The sequence below is a fragment of the Coregonus clupeaformis genome, chromosome 25 (assembly GCF_020615455.1).
Source record: "Coregonus clupeaformis isolate EN_2021a chromosome 25, ASM2061545v1, whole genome shotgun sequence".
NCBI lineage: Eukaryota > Metazoa > Chordata > Actinopteri > Salmoniformes > Salmonidae > Coregonus > Coregonus clupeaformis.
Window position 1 is genome coordinate 8,457,484 of NC_059216.1, and position 16,461 is coordinate 8,473,944.

At 43.0% G+C, this 16,461-nt stretch overlaps 1 protein-coding gene across 1 annotated transcript; it reads right to left on the bottom strand.

Moving 5' to 3' along the window:
- Positions 1-7,396: 7,396 nt before the first annotated feature.
- On the bottom strand, positions 7,397-15,220 carry prox2 (prospero homeobox 2). The gene is made up of 5 exons (XM_041846967.2): positions 14,435-15,220; positions 13,612-14,314; positions 11,674-11,783; positions 9,194-9,388; positions 7,397-7,898 (listed from the first exon to the last, which is right to left on the bottom strand). The coding sequence occupies exons 1-5, from the start codon at positions 15,164-15,166 to the stop codon at positions 7,731-7,733; spliced, it is 1,908 nt and encodes a 635-aa protein (XP_041702901.2). The 5' UTR covers positions 15,167-15,220; the 3' UTR covers positions 7,397-7,730.
- Positions 15,221-16,461: the final 1,241 nt, after the last annotated feature.

Below are 16,461 nucleotides of genomic sequence, written 5' to 3' on the forward strand. Positions count from 1 at the left end.
CAGGTCTGGTGCGAGGAGCAGGAACGGGCCGGGCCGGACTGGAGACCCGCACCACAGGTCTGGTGCGAGGAGCAGGAACGGGTCGTGCCGGACTGGAGACGCGCACCACTGGTTTGGTGCGAGGAGCTGGCACGGACCGTACCGGACTGGATACGTGCACCACTGGGTTGGTGCGGGGAGCAGGTATGGGGCTTACCGGACTGGATACACACACCACTGGTTTGGTGCGGTGAGCAGGTACAGGCCGTACTGGACTGGATACACGCACTAGTGGAGAGGACTGCTCTGGCTCCGGAGTGGAGCCGCTGACCGGAGCTGAACTGGGCACCGGTGGAGCGGACTACTCTGGCTCCGGAGTGGAGCCGCTGACCGGAGCTGGACTTGGCACCGGTGGAGCGGACTGCTCTGGCTCCGGAATGGAGCCGCTGACCGGAGCTGGATCAGGTGCCGATGGAGCGGATTGCTCTGGCTCCGGAGTGGAACCGCTGACCGGAGCTGGACTGGACACCGGTGGAGCGGACTGCTCTGGTTCCGGAGTGGAGCAACCGACCGGAGCTGGATCAGGCACCAGTGGAGCGGTCTGCTCTGGCTCTGGAGTGGAGAAAACCTCCGGACCCGTCTCCATCCCCATTTCTGGAGCAGGACTAAACGGCGTGCCCAGCCTGGGCACCGACGCAGAGGAAATTTCCAGCCTGTAATAGGACTGGTTGCCGGCCCCAGACTGGGCACCGACACGTTTAGGAGCTCCTGCTCCAAAACGGGGCTGTACGTCGTGCCCACCATGGGCACCAACGCAGAAGTGGTTTCCAAACCGGTCGTTGGGATGGTTGCCGGCCCCTGACTGGGCACCGACACGCTAAAGTGCTCCCTGCAGGAGACTGGAGGTCGGGTGAGTTGTGTGGTTGGAGGAGGTGTAGAAACGCCACCTCTCTCCCATCGCTCCAATGTACTCACCACGCACCATTGCGCTGCCGAGCGCCTGGATCCTGCTCGCCTGCCGTTGGATACGTTCCTCGCAAGAACCGGACGGACCGGCTGTACCTGCTGACTCCATTTTAGGTGCGTGTTCCTGTCCTTGAACGGGCCGTGCCGGACTGGGAACACGCACTACTGGTTTGGTGCGAGAAGAAGGCACAGGACATACCGGGCTGGGAACTGCCGTTGGGTATGGACAACTGTTCCAGTCCCTCGCTCTTCGCGCCCAATCCTCCTCCAGTGAGGACTCCTCCGGGAGCCCCCACGAGTTATGGAACAGAAACTCATCGTCGTCGTCATCCTCCGATTCCTCAGTGTAAAACTGTTCCCATTCCTGTTCCCATGGTCGTAGGGACTCCAACTGGAACCCCACCAGGTGCAGTGGTCGGGGCTCCTCTCTCTCGATCCGCAGGTCTTGGAGAACCTCTAAAATAGCGGCCTCCTCCTCACTAGTCAGCCCTTTCCCGGCCTCCTGCTGCCTCGTCGTCCACCCCGTGAGCCCCCCCTCAACATTTTCTTGGGGCTGCTTCTTGGGCTTCCTCGTCGGCCGGCTTCGTTGATGTCGCCGTTGATCCTCTCCTACCCGGGCTTCCTCCTTCATTGCCTTACCGTAACGGACGGCCTCCTCCTCGGTGATTCTCCCCCAACCGAGGAGGACATCTACCAACGTAGCCTCCCGTTGAGTACCAGGCGTTTGCTCCTTCTGGGCACGCTGCTTGGTCCTTCTGCGGTGGGATCTTCTGTCACGAACGTTGAGAGACGGGTCAGACCAAGGTGCAGCGTGAAAAGCGTACATGTTTATTTAACTCAATAAACATAAACAAAACAAGAAACAACGTAACATGAAGTCCTCAGGCTATAAACATACAAGCCTAACACGGAACAAGATCCCACAATTAAGGTAGGCAAACAGGCTACTTAAGTATGATCCCCAATCAGAGACAACGAGCGACAGCTGTCTCTGATTGGGAATCACACCCGGCCAAACTTAGACACACAACCTAGAACTGAAACATAGAAATAGACTAACTAGAACGTAAACATAGAATATAGAACATAGAAACTCACACCCTGACCAAACCAACTAAAGACAACAGGCCTCTCACGGCCAGGGCGTAACAGTCTGCATATTTCAAGACATGGCATATGGGGGTGTAGTAGGATACCCAATGGGCTGGATGATTCTCTTCTCATCACTCATCTTGAAAAAACACATACTAAAAACTTGGAAGTCAATCAATCCGCCATCATTGATACAATGGAAAAATCTGATGATTTATTATTGAAATATTGAAATTGCATGGGCGACCGATACATTTGATTCCATTTGTTTTTCTCGGTCGCCCATGCTATTTCAATATTTCAATAATAAATCATTAGATTTTGCAGGCACTAGGGATGGGCTGTGAGCATGTGGGTCTAGGCAGATGAGATGTAGTTATTGTTTGTGTGTGTCTGTAAATTGTTGTTCATATGTATACGTTTCTTTTTGGAGTGTAAAAAAAGGGGAAGGGGGAGAATTTTTTTAAATAAAAACAAGAAGTTGCCCCTTTTCAGGTTTAGAAGAAGTGACTGCTAAATGCTAACTCCTATTAATATAAACTGGTTAGCATAGCTAGCATACAGAAATCGGTGGTGGTAGTCAAAGTCGTTTTTAACTGTAATGAAGTTGATTAGTGATGATGACATGAACAAGTGTTGGGGTTGACATCCAACAAGCATTATACTCTGATTTTTATCTGAACATAGTGTGAAATACACATATAAACTGTAGCCTAAATGTAGGCTAATTTTGCTGGGGGGCAATGAGACGATTCAGGATCTTTCCCCTACACCCCTTTCCCCCACGCGTTTCCATGGCAATTCCATTGTTTTGGTGGAGTTCAATTGACCTCTTTACCTTCCTATTTCTATGTTGTCACAATGGGAGCTTTAGCATTGTAAACCCTGGGGGCAGTTGGACATTTGAGACAATTAGTTTTGTTTTCTTTGATCATATCAGACATTACCAAGTCTTGTACTGAAAATGTCAAAACAAATTGATTTGAACAAAGCACTTTGGTTCAACCGGTGGATTTTTAATTTAGTTGACATTTTAAATAAATTTACAGAGGAAGATGATCTAATTGAAAAGAAATGTCTATTAAATGATTACCTAGGTTGGTATTCTCCACTCCTCCTCATGAAGCTAATGAAACTAATGTTTTAATTTCTTTAACGTTGTCATTTCAGATGTAATTGGTGCTTGGGTGCCTAGCAGGTTTTCCAATTCAATGTTTGTTTTGTGAATTGTCTAAATAATTTAACACATTAACATGAAACAGTCTACTTTAATGAAAAGCTTCAACTCTCACAGTCTCCTTTTGTATTTCCTTTTCCTTTCTATTAATTTATGTTTATAAGAAGTCAAAGCTGTAGCTACAGCATGTTTATTCATACATTTAAGGTTATTTTATTGATAGTCTTTTGATAGATTTATAATCAATCATCATGGCTGAATATCATGTCAGGTTTGAAGTTGAAAGGCTTGCATTGAGCTAACTGCAGGCGGCTCTCTATCAGATAACAGGGAGAGGAACCACGCCATTCATAGTTGTGGTGTCATAGTGTGTGTATGTGTGTGTGTGAGCGTGTGTGGGTTTGTAAAGTGATTAACACGCTTTGAGCGGGCCGGTGCCTGGAAGAAAAAGTCAACGGGTTTGTGGAATTTTGCTTTGGTGGCACAACTCTGATATGAGGTCACATTGGGCATTACTCATTAGGAGGGAATGCATTGTGTCTGTTTTTAAGACATGGCAGTTGTTCGCATCCGCGCTGCCCGCAGAATGAATGCAGGCCTTAGAAAGTCGACTTGTATTGGCTTCAGTGAACAATGTGAGCAACATAGTTTGTAGGACTTTGAACAGCTGTCTTTATGACATGGATTAGAGGCACCTTAGTGGCTCAGAATTTAGGCATAATACTTCCTATGGGTTGTTGGAAACATTAGTATTAAAAATATAAATTATATTTACTAAATGTTTGTGAGGCCTGAAATTAATGGTGAAATAATTCAATAAAATAAAATTGTGCTTGTTTACATTTAAGTAATTTTAATAGACACTCACCCAGAGCGACTTACAATCAGTTATAACAAAACAAGACATCCCAAGATGAAGTTTTAGTGCAGCTTTATTCTATCAACTGGACTTTCAAATAACCACTCAAAATATGATGTCTATGGAAGTAAGTTGACAGTAGACCATAGACTATAGTAATAGGCACAAAACAAACATCTAAACATAGCTTTTTTTGTACATGTGATTTTCTCTTCATTTGCAATATTTAAATTGGTCATTTGGCAGACGCTCTTATCCAGAGCGACTTACAGGAGCAATTAGGGTTAAGTGCCTTGCACATCGACAGGTTTTTTCACCTAGTCGGCTCGGGGATTAGAACCAGCGACCTTTCGGTTACTGGCACAACGCTCTTAACCACTAAACTACCTGCCGTTTACATGTTATTAGGTTAATATATGTGGGCTTAAACACTTTAGAGTATCCAAATGTAATTCTAGCGTATTTACATTTACATAAAACACTTGATACGAATGAATATTTCTCTCACCTATAAAGACAATTAAATCATCCAAAACCGCATGTCCATTGAGGAAGCATAAGTAAAATATGTATAAAAAGTACAAATATCTTAACACTTGTAAGTCTACCAGACCTAGCAAGCACACTACAGTATTGAATGCATTTAAATATCACACTGCATTTAAATATCAGTAAATCTACAAACATTCAACTACATCTTGCATCAATTGAATCCATATGGTTACACAAAGACACAGTAATACTATCTGCTCTCAGCTAAGTCTTTAAAAAAACTTGGTAACACTTTACTTGACACCTGGTCATAATATAATAATAATATGCCATTTAGCAGACGCTTTTATTCAAAGCGACTTACAGTCATGTGTGCAAACATTTTTACGTATGGGTGGTCCCGGGGATCGAACCCACTACCCTGGCGTTACAAGCGCAGTGCTCTACCAGCTGAGCTACAGAGGACCACTATATAACCCTATCATATGTCATAACAGCTGACATAACTTGTCATAACCTGTTATAATTTGGTCATAACAATGTCATGACACATATATTTAGACCTGTTGTGCCATATATTGAGTTATTCTATGGCTGGTTATGACACCTACATAAGAGTGTCAAAACCCCAAAAACCTACCACACAAGGCAAAACATTCAATTACACCATAGCCTACGTGTCAACAGTATGTTTATGTTAAATATCTATACATATTTTTTTAATTGACCATATTAAATTATCATTGTAATTGTGCACACATTGATGTCAAACATGCACCTACCCCAATGCTCTGTTGATGATGACTGGGATGAATGCAGGAGCAGATTTCAGGAGCAGGACAAGACACCCTCTTTTTGACTGATGACTGATATATGGGCATGTATGTGATAGGCCTATATGGTTTATATGATTATGATGGTTATAATGCTTCTTGACAGTGTTATAAAGTGTATTTTCTTAGTCCAAGTAAAGTGACACAGGATGGTCATAATACTTCATGACAGTGTCATAAAGTATATTTCCTAGAAGTTATTTGAAAAATATTTTAAAAAATACATGACTGTAAAGAACTCATAACAACAACAAAGGATTTAAGAAACAAACTTTAAAACGAAAGGATACTTCTTGGCAGGGAAAAAACAAATGTGGTAGGTTTTGACACTATTATGTAGGTGTCATAACCAGCCAGAAAATAACGCAATATACAGTACCAGTCAAAAGTTTGGACACACCTATCATTCAAGGGTTTTTCTTTATTTTTACTATTTTCTACATTGTAGAATAATAGTGAAGACATCAAAACTATGAAATAACACATATGGAATCATGTAGTAACCAAAAAAGTGTTAAACAAATCAAAATATATTTTATATTTGAGATTCTTCAAATAGACACCCTTTGCCTTGATGACAGCTTTGCACACTCTTGGCATTCGCTCAACCAGCTTCACCTGGAATGCTTTTCCAACAGTCTTGAAGGAGTTCCCACATATGCTGAGCACTTGTTGGCTGCTTTTCCTTCACTCTGCCGTCCGACTCATCCCAAACCATCTCAATTGGGTTGAGGTCGGGGGATTGTGGAGGCCAGGTCATCTGATGCAGCACTCCATCACTCTCCTTCTTGGTCAAATAGCCCTTACACAGCCTGGAGGTGTGTTGGGTGATTGTCCTGTTGAAAAACATATGATAGTCCCACTAAGCCCAAACCAGATGGCATGGCGTATCGCTGCAGAATGCTGTGGTAGCCATGCTGGTTAAGTGTGCCTTGAATTCTAAATAAATCACAGACAGTGTCACCAGCAAAGCACCCCCACACCATAACACCTCCTCCTCCATGCTTTACGGTGGGAACTACACATGCAGAGATCATCCGTTCACCCACACCGCGTCTCACAAAGACACGGCGGTTGGAACCAAAAATCTCAAATTTGGACTCCAGACCAAAGGACACATTTCCACCAGTCTAATGACCATTGCTCGTGTTTCTTGGCCCAAGCAGGTCTCTTCTTATTTGTGTCCGCTAGTAGTGGTTTCTTTGCAGCAATTTGACCATGAAGGCCTGATTCACGCAGTCCCCTGTAAACAGTTGATGTTGAGATGTGTCTGTGACTTGAACTCTGTGAAGCATTTATTTGGGCTGCAATTTCTGAGTCTGGTAACTCTAATGAACTTATCCTCTGCAGCAGAGGTAACTCTGGGTCTTCCATTCCTGTGGCGGTTTTCATGTTAGCCAGTTCCATCATAGCGCTTGATGGTTTTTGCGACTGCACTTGAAGAAACTTTCAAAGTTCTTGAAATGTTCTGGATTGACTGACCTTCATGTCTTAAAGTAATGATGGACTGTCATTTCTCTTTGCTTATTTGAGCTGTTCTTGCCATAATATGGACTTGGTCTTCTACCAAATAGGGCTATCTTCTGTATACCCCGCTACCTTGTCACAACACAACTGATTGGCTCAAACGCATTAAGAAGGAAAGAAATTCCACAAATGAACTTTTAAGAAGGCACACCTGTTAATTGAAATGCATTCCAGGTGACTACCTCATGAAGCTGGTTGAGAGAATGCCAAGAGTGTGCAAAGACACTCAATCAAGGCAAAGGGTGGCTATTTGAAGAATCTCAAATATACAATATATTTTGATTTGTTTAACACTTTTTTGGTTACTACATGATTCCATATGTGTTATTTCTTCACTATTATTATACAATGTAAAAAATAGTAAAAATAAAGAAAAACCCTTGAATGAGTAGGTGTGACCAAACGTTTGACTGGTAGTGTATGTCACAACAGGTATAAATATATGGGTCATTGCAGTGTTATGACCATATTATGACAGGTTATGACAGGTTATTTCAGCTGTTATGACATATTATGACAACCGTGTGGTAACGTGTTATGACACTTGGTGTCAAGTAAACTGTTACCAAAAACTCATAGGAGCGAGCTGAAGCAGTGTTATAATGTGTTGACTGAGACGGTAAAAAGTGTGTGCCATAAGTAGGCTCCTGCAGCGTATAATATGTAATATATAACATCATATTTTTTTCCAGAATTTCCTCACTAAAATCCAATTCATTGGCAACGTCTTAAAATCAGCACTTATTGTCATTGCATGACTTGAAAATGTCCTTCCTTCCTTGAGCATGGCTTTTGCTTGCTCTGTCTATAGGCAAGTGGATGATTTGAACTCATCTGGGACATCACTGTCCAGCTTACAGATGACCTTGTAGATTGCCTTCTTCCAAGAGGGGTCAGAATCTTTAGCAGTTGAAATGGCGCTGAAAAACTCTTGAAGAGTAATTTCAGAAACCTCAAGGAATCTCTCAGGAACCTGTTGGTAGAGGGATCAAACACAATGTTGTGCTTAAAGTCAAGTATCATCATAATCACCTGCACTGGTAGCAACAAAGATCTAAGAGCTTTGATGTTGTGAGTGCAAACCACTACAGTGGATGGTAAGTGTGTTCTCTCATTAATTTACATTACTGGTGCATGTTTTTCAAAAACAGACAGCTTCTTGTTCTCTGTGCTCATAAAACAAATACAATGTCCGAATCATTAGCCTTCTGTGGTGGGATTCTGCTTTGAATTTGAAGCCTTGTTGCCTTGAACTTAACTGTTTGGAAAGAGAGAAAGCACCAAGCTTTCCCAGGAATTTCACTCCGCTCCCAACAAAGATCATCAGATCGAGGCTTGGATGCTGGGACAAGGATCTATCCGGTGCCATTATTTCCCATAGACCAGCTAACAGTCCAGTTGTTGGCATAACTTATTTTTCTTTGCCCTCATCTCCCAACACAAAGCATCCCTGGGAAAGGAATGTCTTGGTCCCAAGGTAAAGAAATTTGTCTCGGCTCTTTCCCACCAAATAGCCTTCTCCCTCGGAATTTACAGCGTCTTTCTCAGCATTCCGCATCAGTAGCAATCTGAGCCTCGCTCAGGCGTACTGGTCCTCTAATCCCGAGTTATTTTAGTGGGATTCTGCGGCTTCCTCTTCCCACAGTTTGATAACGCATCACTCTAGAGTTTAGATAATGGCAGCAAAGGCTGTGAAGCCACAGGTGCAGAGTGACACATGGGTCAGGGCAAGGACACGGTCATATGTGACCACAACCACAGAGGTAGGAGTTAGCTGACCAGACCAAAATCACAGAGGTAGGAGGTAGCTGACCAGCTGACCAGACCAGAACCATAGAGGTAGGAAATAGCTGACCAGACCAGGAACATTTAACACCCAGGTTTCTGTGAGAAGTTCTCTGATATGCTAAAGAAGGTATATTACATTTATATTACATCACACACACAATATATCACATTCATGCCAAAACAACTTTATTGTTTAGCTCACTTTAATACAAATTGTAGTTTCCAATTGTATCTCTCAGGACAAAAAACACAGAATTGGCTGCATAAACTGAGGAGTGCTGATGAAAGCAGAATGAACACACGGTTCCCATACATAAACATAATTCGCTCAATTTACTTTGGAAAGGGAGAATGTTAATGTAATATCTAATCATTTAAAAGTCATGGAAAAACATTGACAAGCTTATATAAAGTATATAGTTACATTGGATACCAGGGGAGGAGCTGACCATATGGTAAGATACAAGTATTTTGACTTACCTGGAAGTCATTGGCTTTGTTGTAGTGCATGTTGAGGGCTCTGAACAGCTCAGAGTCTCTGCTGATGGACATGTCTTTCACATCGGTGACCCCGTCCACTATGGCCTGGCGGGCAAACTTCTCCATCTGGATGTAGTAGAACTCCCGGAAGTTACTGAACCACTTGATGAGCTGAGAGGTGATGCAGCGATTGAACTGGAGACACAAGATCGACAACAAGTTTGAGAAGATGGCCTGATTTTGTCTTTATCAACCAAATTATGATCAACTTGATATCAAGATGTTCGGGAAAAAAACCTATGGGTAAAAACTGTGTCATAGTTATTTTTCATTATTGACTTTCAAATCTAAACTGTGTCGTCGGCAAACTTAATGATGGTGTTGGAGGCACGACTCCAACACCATCATTAAGTTTGCCGATGACACAGTTTAGATTTGAAAGTCAATAATGAAAAATAACTATGACACAGTTTTTACCCATAGGTTTTTTTTCAGAACATCTTGATATCAAGTTGGCCTAATCACCAACAACGATGAGACAGCCTATAGGGAGGAGGTCAGAGACCTGGCCGTGTGGGGCCAGGATAACAACCTCTCCCTCAACGTGATCAAGACAAAGGAGATGATTGTGGACTACAGGGAAAAAAAAGAGGACTGAGCACACCCTCATCCTCATTCTCATCGGGCTGTAGTGGAACAGGTTGAGAGCTTCAAGTTCCTTGGTGTCCACATCACCAACAAACTATCATGGTCCAAACACACCAAGACAGTCGTGAAGACGGCACGACAAAGCCTATTCCCCCTCAGGAGACTGAAAGATTTGGCATGGGTCCTCAGATCCTCAAAAAGTTCTACAGCTGCACCATCGAGAGCATCCTGACTGGTTGCATCACCGCCTGGTATGGCAACTGCTCGGCCTCCGACCGCAAGGCACTACAGTGGGTAATGCGTACGGCCCAGTACATCACTGGGGACAAGCTTCCTGACATCCAGGACCTCTATACCAGGTGGTGTCAGAGGAAGCCCCTAAAAATTGTCAAAGACTCCAGCCACCCTAGTCATAGATAGTTCTTTCTGCTACCGCATGGCAAGCGGTACCGGAGCGCCAAGTCTAGGTCCAAAAAGGCTTCTCAACAGCTTCTACCCCCAAGCCATAAGACTCCTGAACAGCTAATCATGGCTACCTGGACTATTTGCACTTCCCCCCCACCCCACTCCATCCCCCTCTTTTACGCTGCTGCTACTCTGTTTATTATCTATGCATAGTCACTTTAACTCTACCCACATGTACATATTACCTTAATTACCTTGACTAGCCGGTGCCCCCGCACATTGACTCTGTACCGGTACCCCCTTGTATATAGCCTCCCTACTGTTATTTTATTTTACTGCTGCTACTTTTTTATTTTACTTTTTCTTAAAATAACTGCATTGTTGGTTAAGGGCTTGTAAGTAAGCATTTCACTGTAATGTCTACACCTGTTGTATTCAGCCCATGTGGCAAATAAAATTTGATTTGATTTGATTTGAAATATATATCTTCTTTTTTTCTTTTTCTTCTTCCACAAGAGAATACATTTATGTATGCATTGTATATGGATATGTTTCGCGTTAGTCTGTCATTTTATTCAACGTTAATTGCTCTGAACTTTTCCCACCAACTTACTGAATAAAAAAAACATCTGTCAAAGCCGTGTATTTCTAAACTCAGTCTTGACATTAGCCTTCTTATTCTATCTCTTCATCCAGAAAGAAAGAAAAAAAAAACGCCCAAGGGCTGGGCAGGCATCAAAGACGTTTCTTTTCTCTGGTGTTATCGGATGGTGAGAAAGCCGCAGCGCAGTGTAAGGACAGAAGGAAGCTTCCCTCTCAATGACTCTGCCTGATAGGATGGAATCAGACACCAGGATTAGAACTGTCTTTTGTTCAGTGCCACTTCCCACCACAGGGTCGTGGGCAAGGAGGAGACGCAGTAGGCTGCTGGCTGCAGGCCTCCCCCATGACCTTAGGGGTCAGATAGAGTAGTGTGGAGGCCAGGGCCAGACACAGACAGGCTCCAGCAGGACATGTCCCGGCCATGGTGCAAGGAGAGGAGACAGGAGAGGAGACACACAGGGCACACAGACATACAGGATGCTGTGGTTAGGCCCAGTGCTCGCCTCACAGCCTGCCTGCCTGCCTGCCTGCCTGCATGTTTAAAACCTGCCCTGTGTTGACGCCAAATGACAGTAGCTTTATTACAGAGGCTTTTGTCACTCCATTTGCTGACTGGAGTGGCTTTTTAAATAAATAATGCCTCTCTATCTCCCTGGCCTATGCCCCAGGACATGCTACTGGCTTAACAGCTTTGTTTTTCTAAACCATGTATTCTTTTGTTTCCTTCCTCCACCCCACTTCTCATTCTGTCCCAAAAATACATCCACAAGTATTCTGTAGGCAAATATGGTGAACATAGAACAAATAATATTGTGATTGCTTACCTTGACATCTGGAAAGTAGGTTTTCAGCACATTGGAGCTGGGGTAACGGGTGTAGAAGAACATCAGCTTAGCTTTCTTCAGATGGTTGGGGGTTAGACCTTCCTGGATGTGTCAATGTGTTAAGGCCGCAAGTATTGTCAGTCGATCACAATCACAATACAGTTCAAATACAATTTACAAAGTGTTAATGGACTAGAATACTAGGTTGCTTCTGTCTCCAGTTAAAATGCATGACACTAAATAACAGCTCTGCAGTAACCAGGGAGTCAATAATGACCCTACAACATTATGAATTAGATTAGGGATTTTAATTAGTGACTGCGGCTCTTACACACCTAATGCTTAGCAGTGGTGATGGTGATTGTTTGAAAAAATGCTTTGAATAGTAGCTAGTTACTTGATCTTTGAAGACATTTTACAGCTATTTAATTGTATTAAACTAATCAAAGTAATTGCTTGTTTAACATAAAAAATTAAAAATGTCACTGCATAGTATTTTCATAAATTATGTTTTACATCATCCCTCTGAACTGTAAAAGATTAGTAGTTTGGGAGGAACAATTTAGTTTTATTAAATGAAATACATTATGTAACAAATAAAATCATATCTCAATGCAACTTTTCTATGCAACTAGATCTTCAGAGGCCTTTCTCTCTGTAGCCCACAGCCACGCCTTAGCTAATATTTCCTTATCAGCAGGTTACAGCACACCATACATTTATTAGGGAATCCTACCTTGAAATAAGGAAGTTGGAATGAAAGATTGATGAGAAATTGTTCAAAGAGAACCATAGCTCATTGCACAGTAAAGATAAAGCATACCATGAGAGAGAGAGCTGATAATATTCTTCTCCAGATACTTACAACCAAGGACAATGACCACTTCGGACCATGTTAAGGATCTTCACATAGCTTTGAGTTCTTCAGTAGCTGTAATAAATATCACACAGGAACTGCCTTACTACAGTTTACCTGTAATGTCTCTATAACGTATCCGATTTTCAAAAAATGATGAACAGCAGCAGCCAAGGAATATTAGATGTTTTTCTATAACAGTGATTATGGACATAATAAATATTATGCTGCTTATGATCATGTTATTATATTAATAATTATCATTATAGTTAACATAATAATAGAGTTCATTGTGATAAAATGCAGAGTGGTGTGGTTGAAAATACTCTCACTGGATTATATTTCTTAGATTGCTTGTCTCTCTATTTTGCAAAAACATTATTTAGAAAATGTACTCATTCATGTACTTTATAAACATATATATTTTTTTATGGCTGTGTATGTATGCTCAAGAAGACAAGTGTTCTGGTAGGGAGGCACTTCTGCTTTCCACAGGCACTCAGCTCTGACCTTTCAGATACACCCCTATCATACTGATGATAGAGAAATATATTCTGTACCTTTTCAAGTCTGAAAAAAGCACTGTTTCCTGGACAGAAACTGATGCTTTCTCTGCCTTTGAAAATTGGCTTTTGTTCCGGACAATTCTTATCAAAGCCTTGTATTCCTTTTTATTTGTCTTTTTCTAGACTTAAAGTCATTACTCTGCTCAGATTAAAGAAGATGCTATAATTTTCTTTGTGGTTAGCGAGATCAAAGAAAAATGTTTCCTTGAAGTCTGTTTTACTGGAACTGCTCATCCTGCAATGAACCTCAACAAGTCATTGTTCAACTGGGAAGGCAAAACACAGGTAGTTTGAATACTGAGGTACTGGATACTAAGGTATATATCAGATAACAAAATATTACTAAACATTTAGGATTCAGTGTGTATGTAATGCTCTATAGGCCATCTTAGTGGGAAAAAATATAATACAATTTTATTCATACAGCCATTAATTATATCAAATCCTACGCAATTACAGAGGTTAACTGGGCCACTGTGACAGTAAGAGATTTTTCATGCCAGTAAAAGGATATATTGAGAGACATGTAGGAGTTTCTCTCTGCCATGCTCTGCATATCCCCACACTCCATCTTGACGTGAGGAAGACACAGACTGTCCACGGTCACTGGTCCCAGGCCTGATGGGCGAGGGTGGTGGGTCAGGTGGCTGGATGTCACTTTGGACCTCATGGTGATGGCATCCCAGGGCAGCTCCATCGAGTTTGGGGAGGTTCTGTCCATGGATGGGGGCATGCATGGGAGACCTCCGAAGTTAGTGTGTGGCCCGTATTTGAGGAGGTGTTCCAGGATTTGACTGTCATGGAGAGGTGTGCTGTAGTTGAACTGGAATGGAGACTGGTGTAAGGGGTAGGGCCTCTTCACCGTCGGGGTAACTGACCTAAGGGGCGGCTTAAGGACCACTAGAGACAGAGCCTCGGTCTGATCCTCAGGACTGTGAGCCTCACTGCTCTCATAGTACTCCAGAGCCTGGGGTTTGACTGGCTCCTCAGTGTGTGATTGCTCCTGGTTACAGGCTACCTGGCTCTTCCTCTCAGCTCCCATAATGACGTGCTCTGGGGTGTGACACATGCGCTGATGAGGTGACTGGTTGAGTCCCGTGGAGGAGAATTTCTTGAACACCCTATCTACACTCTCACTCACCGCTTTGGAGAGCTCATGCTTCAGAGTCTCCTGTAGGTTCTTGCCTTCCCTTTGATGTGTCAGATAACTTCTGTATGTCTTCACTCTGTCCTTACAGCCCCCTTTAGCACTGTCATGCTTCCTCTCTAACTCCTCATCCATGTTTATACGGAACATGAACCCAGACTCTTTTCTTGGTGTGGTGTCGTCCTTTTCAGCAGTGCTGGCTGTGCCCGTGTCATCTCTGTCTTCACGCTCAGCGTCTTCCTGGTTATAAACCTGCAAGAACTTCTCCTGGAGCTGTCTCAGGAGCCTCTGCATGCTCTGGAGCTGCACCTTCAGCTTGTGGAACTCTTCATCCTTACTACTGCTGCTGCTGCTACTGCTGCCTCTGTTAGCCGGAGCTGTCGCATTGAGACTGTGCTCCTGATGCTGGGGGAGCCTCTGTTTGCGTTTGTTCTCCCTGTAGGCCTCTCTAGCCTCCCTGGTGTCTGACTCAGCCCTTTCAGTGTCCCCATGGAGCCTACTGTTGGGAGACCCTGCCATGCCTCGGATGATGTTCTCCACACGGGCACGCTTGGCCTGGAGGTGATCACTCAGGTGCCTGTCCTCCTTAGGGCTGACCCTGTTCGAGAGGTTCCTGCCTGGGGATGCAGACTCTGCCGCGCTGTCCTTGGACGAGACACTGCTCTGGTCCTCCTGACTGGAGTCAGCCATAGTGGAGCTGGAGACAGCCGATGTGGGTAGGTAGAAGTGGCTTTCGTCCAGAGCCTTCTTGTTGTGGATGTTTTTGCGCAGGAGGTGAGAGATGATGGATCCATTGGAGTATGAGATTAGAGGCTCATCGTACATGTTTCTGCGGAAGCAGGGGATCATGAACTCAGCCTTGTTATCCTCCAGACCGCCGTCACTGGGGTTGTGCATGTTCTGGTCAGGGAGGCTCAGGTTCATGCTCACTGTGGAACCTTTTTACTAGCTGTGTCAGGACACCTTGGAGTGAGTCAGGATGAGATGACTGGATCACAGACTGCTCTAGAAAAGGAAAGGGGGAAAAAGGAATATACCGTAAATCTCTCATTCAGTACACTATCTATAGCACAGCATATCTCTGAACAGTCTAGCACACTTAACAATATTTTTTATTCATATGGTTATGTTTTGGGGAAAGTAGAAAGCACAAGTGCAAGTTAAACATACAAAACATAGAGCAGAGGACTTGCACCAGAACACTTCGGCTATTAAATGTTAGTAGACAGCTCTCCCTCATTTCTCTATTACATGCCACTTAAATTATATTCAACAGAGTTGATTGAATCTATGTCATTTTGGGGGAAACAATAATCTCATCCTTCCATTATGCTTATGACACCTGTGTTAGGAGCTTAAAACAGTGATGTCCACCACCACAGAAAAAAAAACTATTATTTAAAATAGTATAAAATATAATGCAATAGCCTCAAATTTTTTAAACATTACATTTAATCTGGGATCTTATAATGACTACCTCAGCTAACAAAGTTGTTATTACATATTTATAGCATGGAATGTCAAATGACCCTCAGATTTATAAGAGAAATCTCTAAGATCTCAAGGCACAGGGGAGTGCACACTTGTGTCTCCCTTTTATCTTGGGTTGGAGATAGTCAATATGAATGATAAAAAGAATAACAAATGTATACTCATGAAAGGTATTCTTTAATCAGTATATGAAAGGCAAGAAAATAGTCTGAAAAACCACACAAAGGTTCAATGTAAATGTAACTGCCAAAATAATGGAAACACTTGAGTAAATGAGGGATACAAAGTATATTGAAAGCTGGTGCTTCCACACTTGTGGTTCCTGAGTTAATTAAACAATTAACATCCCATCATGCTTAGGGTCATGTATAAAAATACTTGTCAGAGAATTATTTTGGCCATTATTTTGGCTACCATGGCTATGCCCCCATAGGATGACAATGCCCCCATCCACAGGGCACGAGTGGTCACTGAAAGGTTTGATGAGCATGAAAACGATGTAAACCATATGCCATGGCTGTCTCAGTCACCAGATCTCAACCCAATTGAACACTTATGGGAGATTCTGGAGCGGCGCCTGAGACAGCATTTTCCACCACCATTAACAAAACACCAAATTATGGAATTTCTCGTGGAAGAATGGTGTAGCATCCCATCAATATAGTTCCAGACACTTGTAGAATATATGCCAAGGTGCATTGAAGCAGTTCTGGCTCATGGTGGCCCAA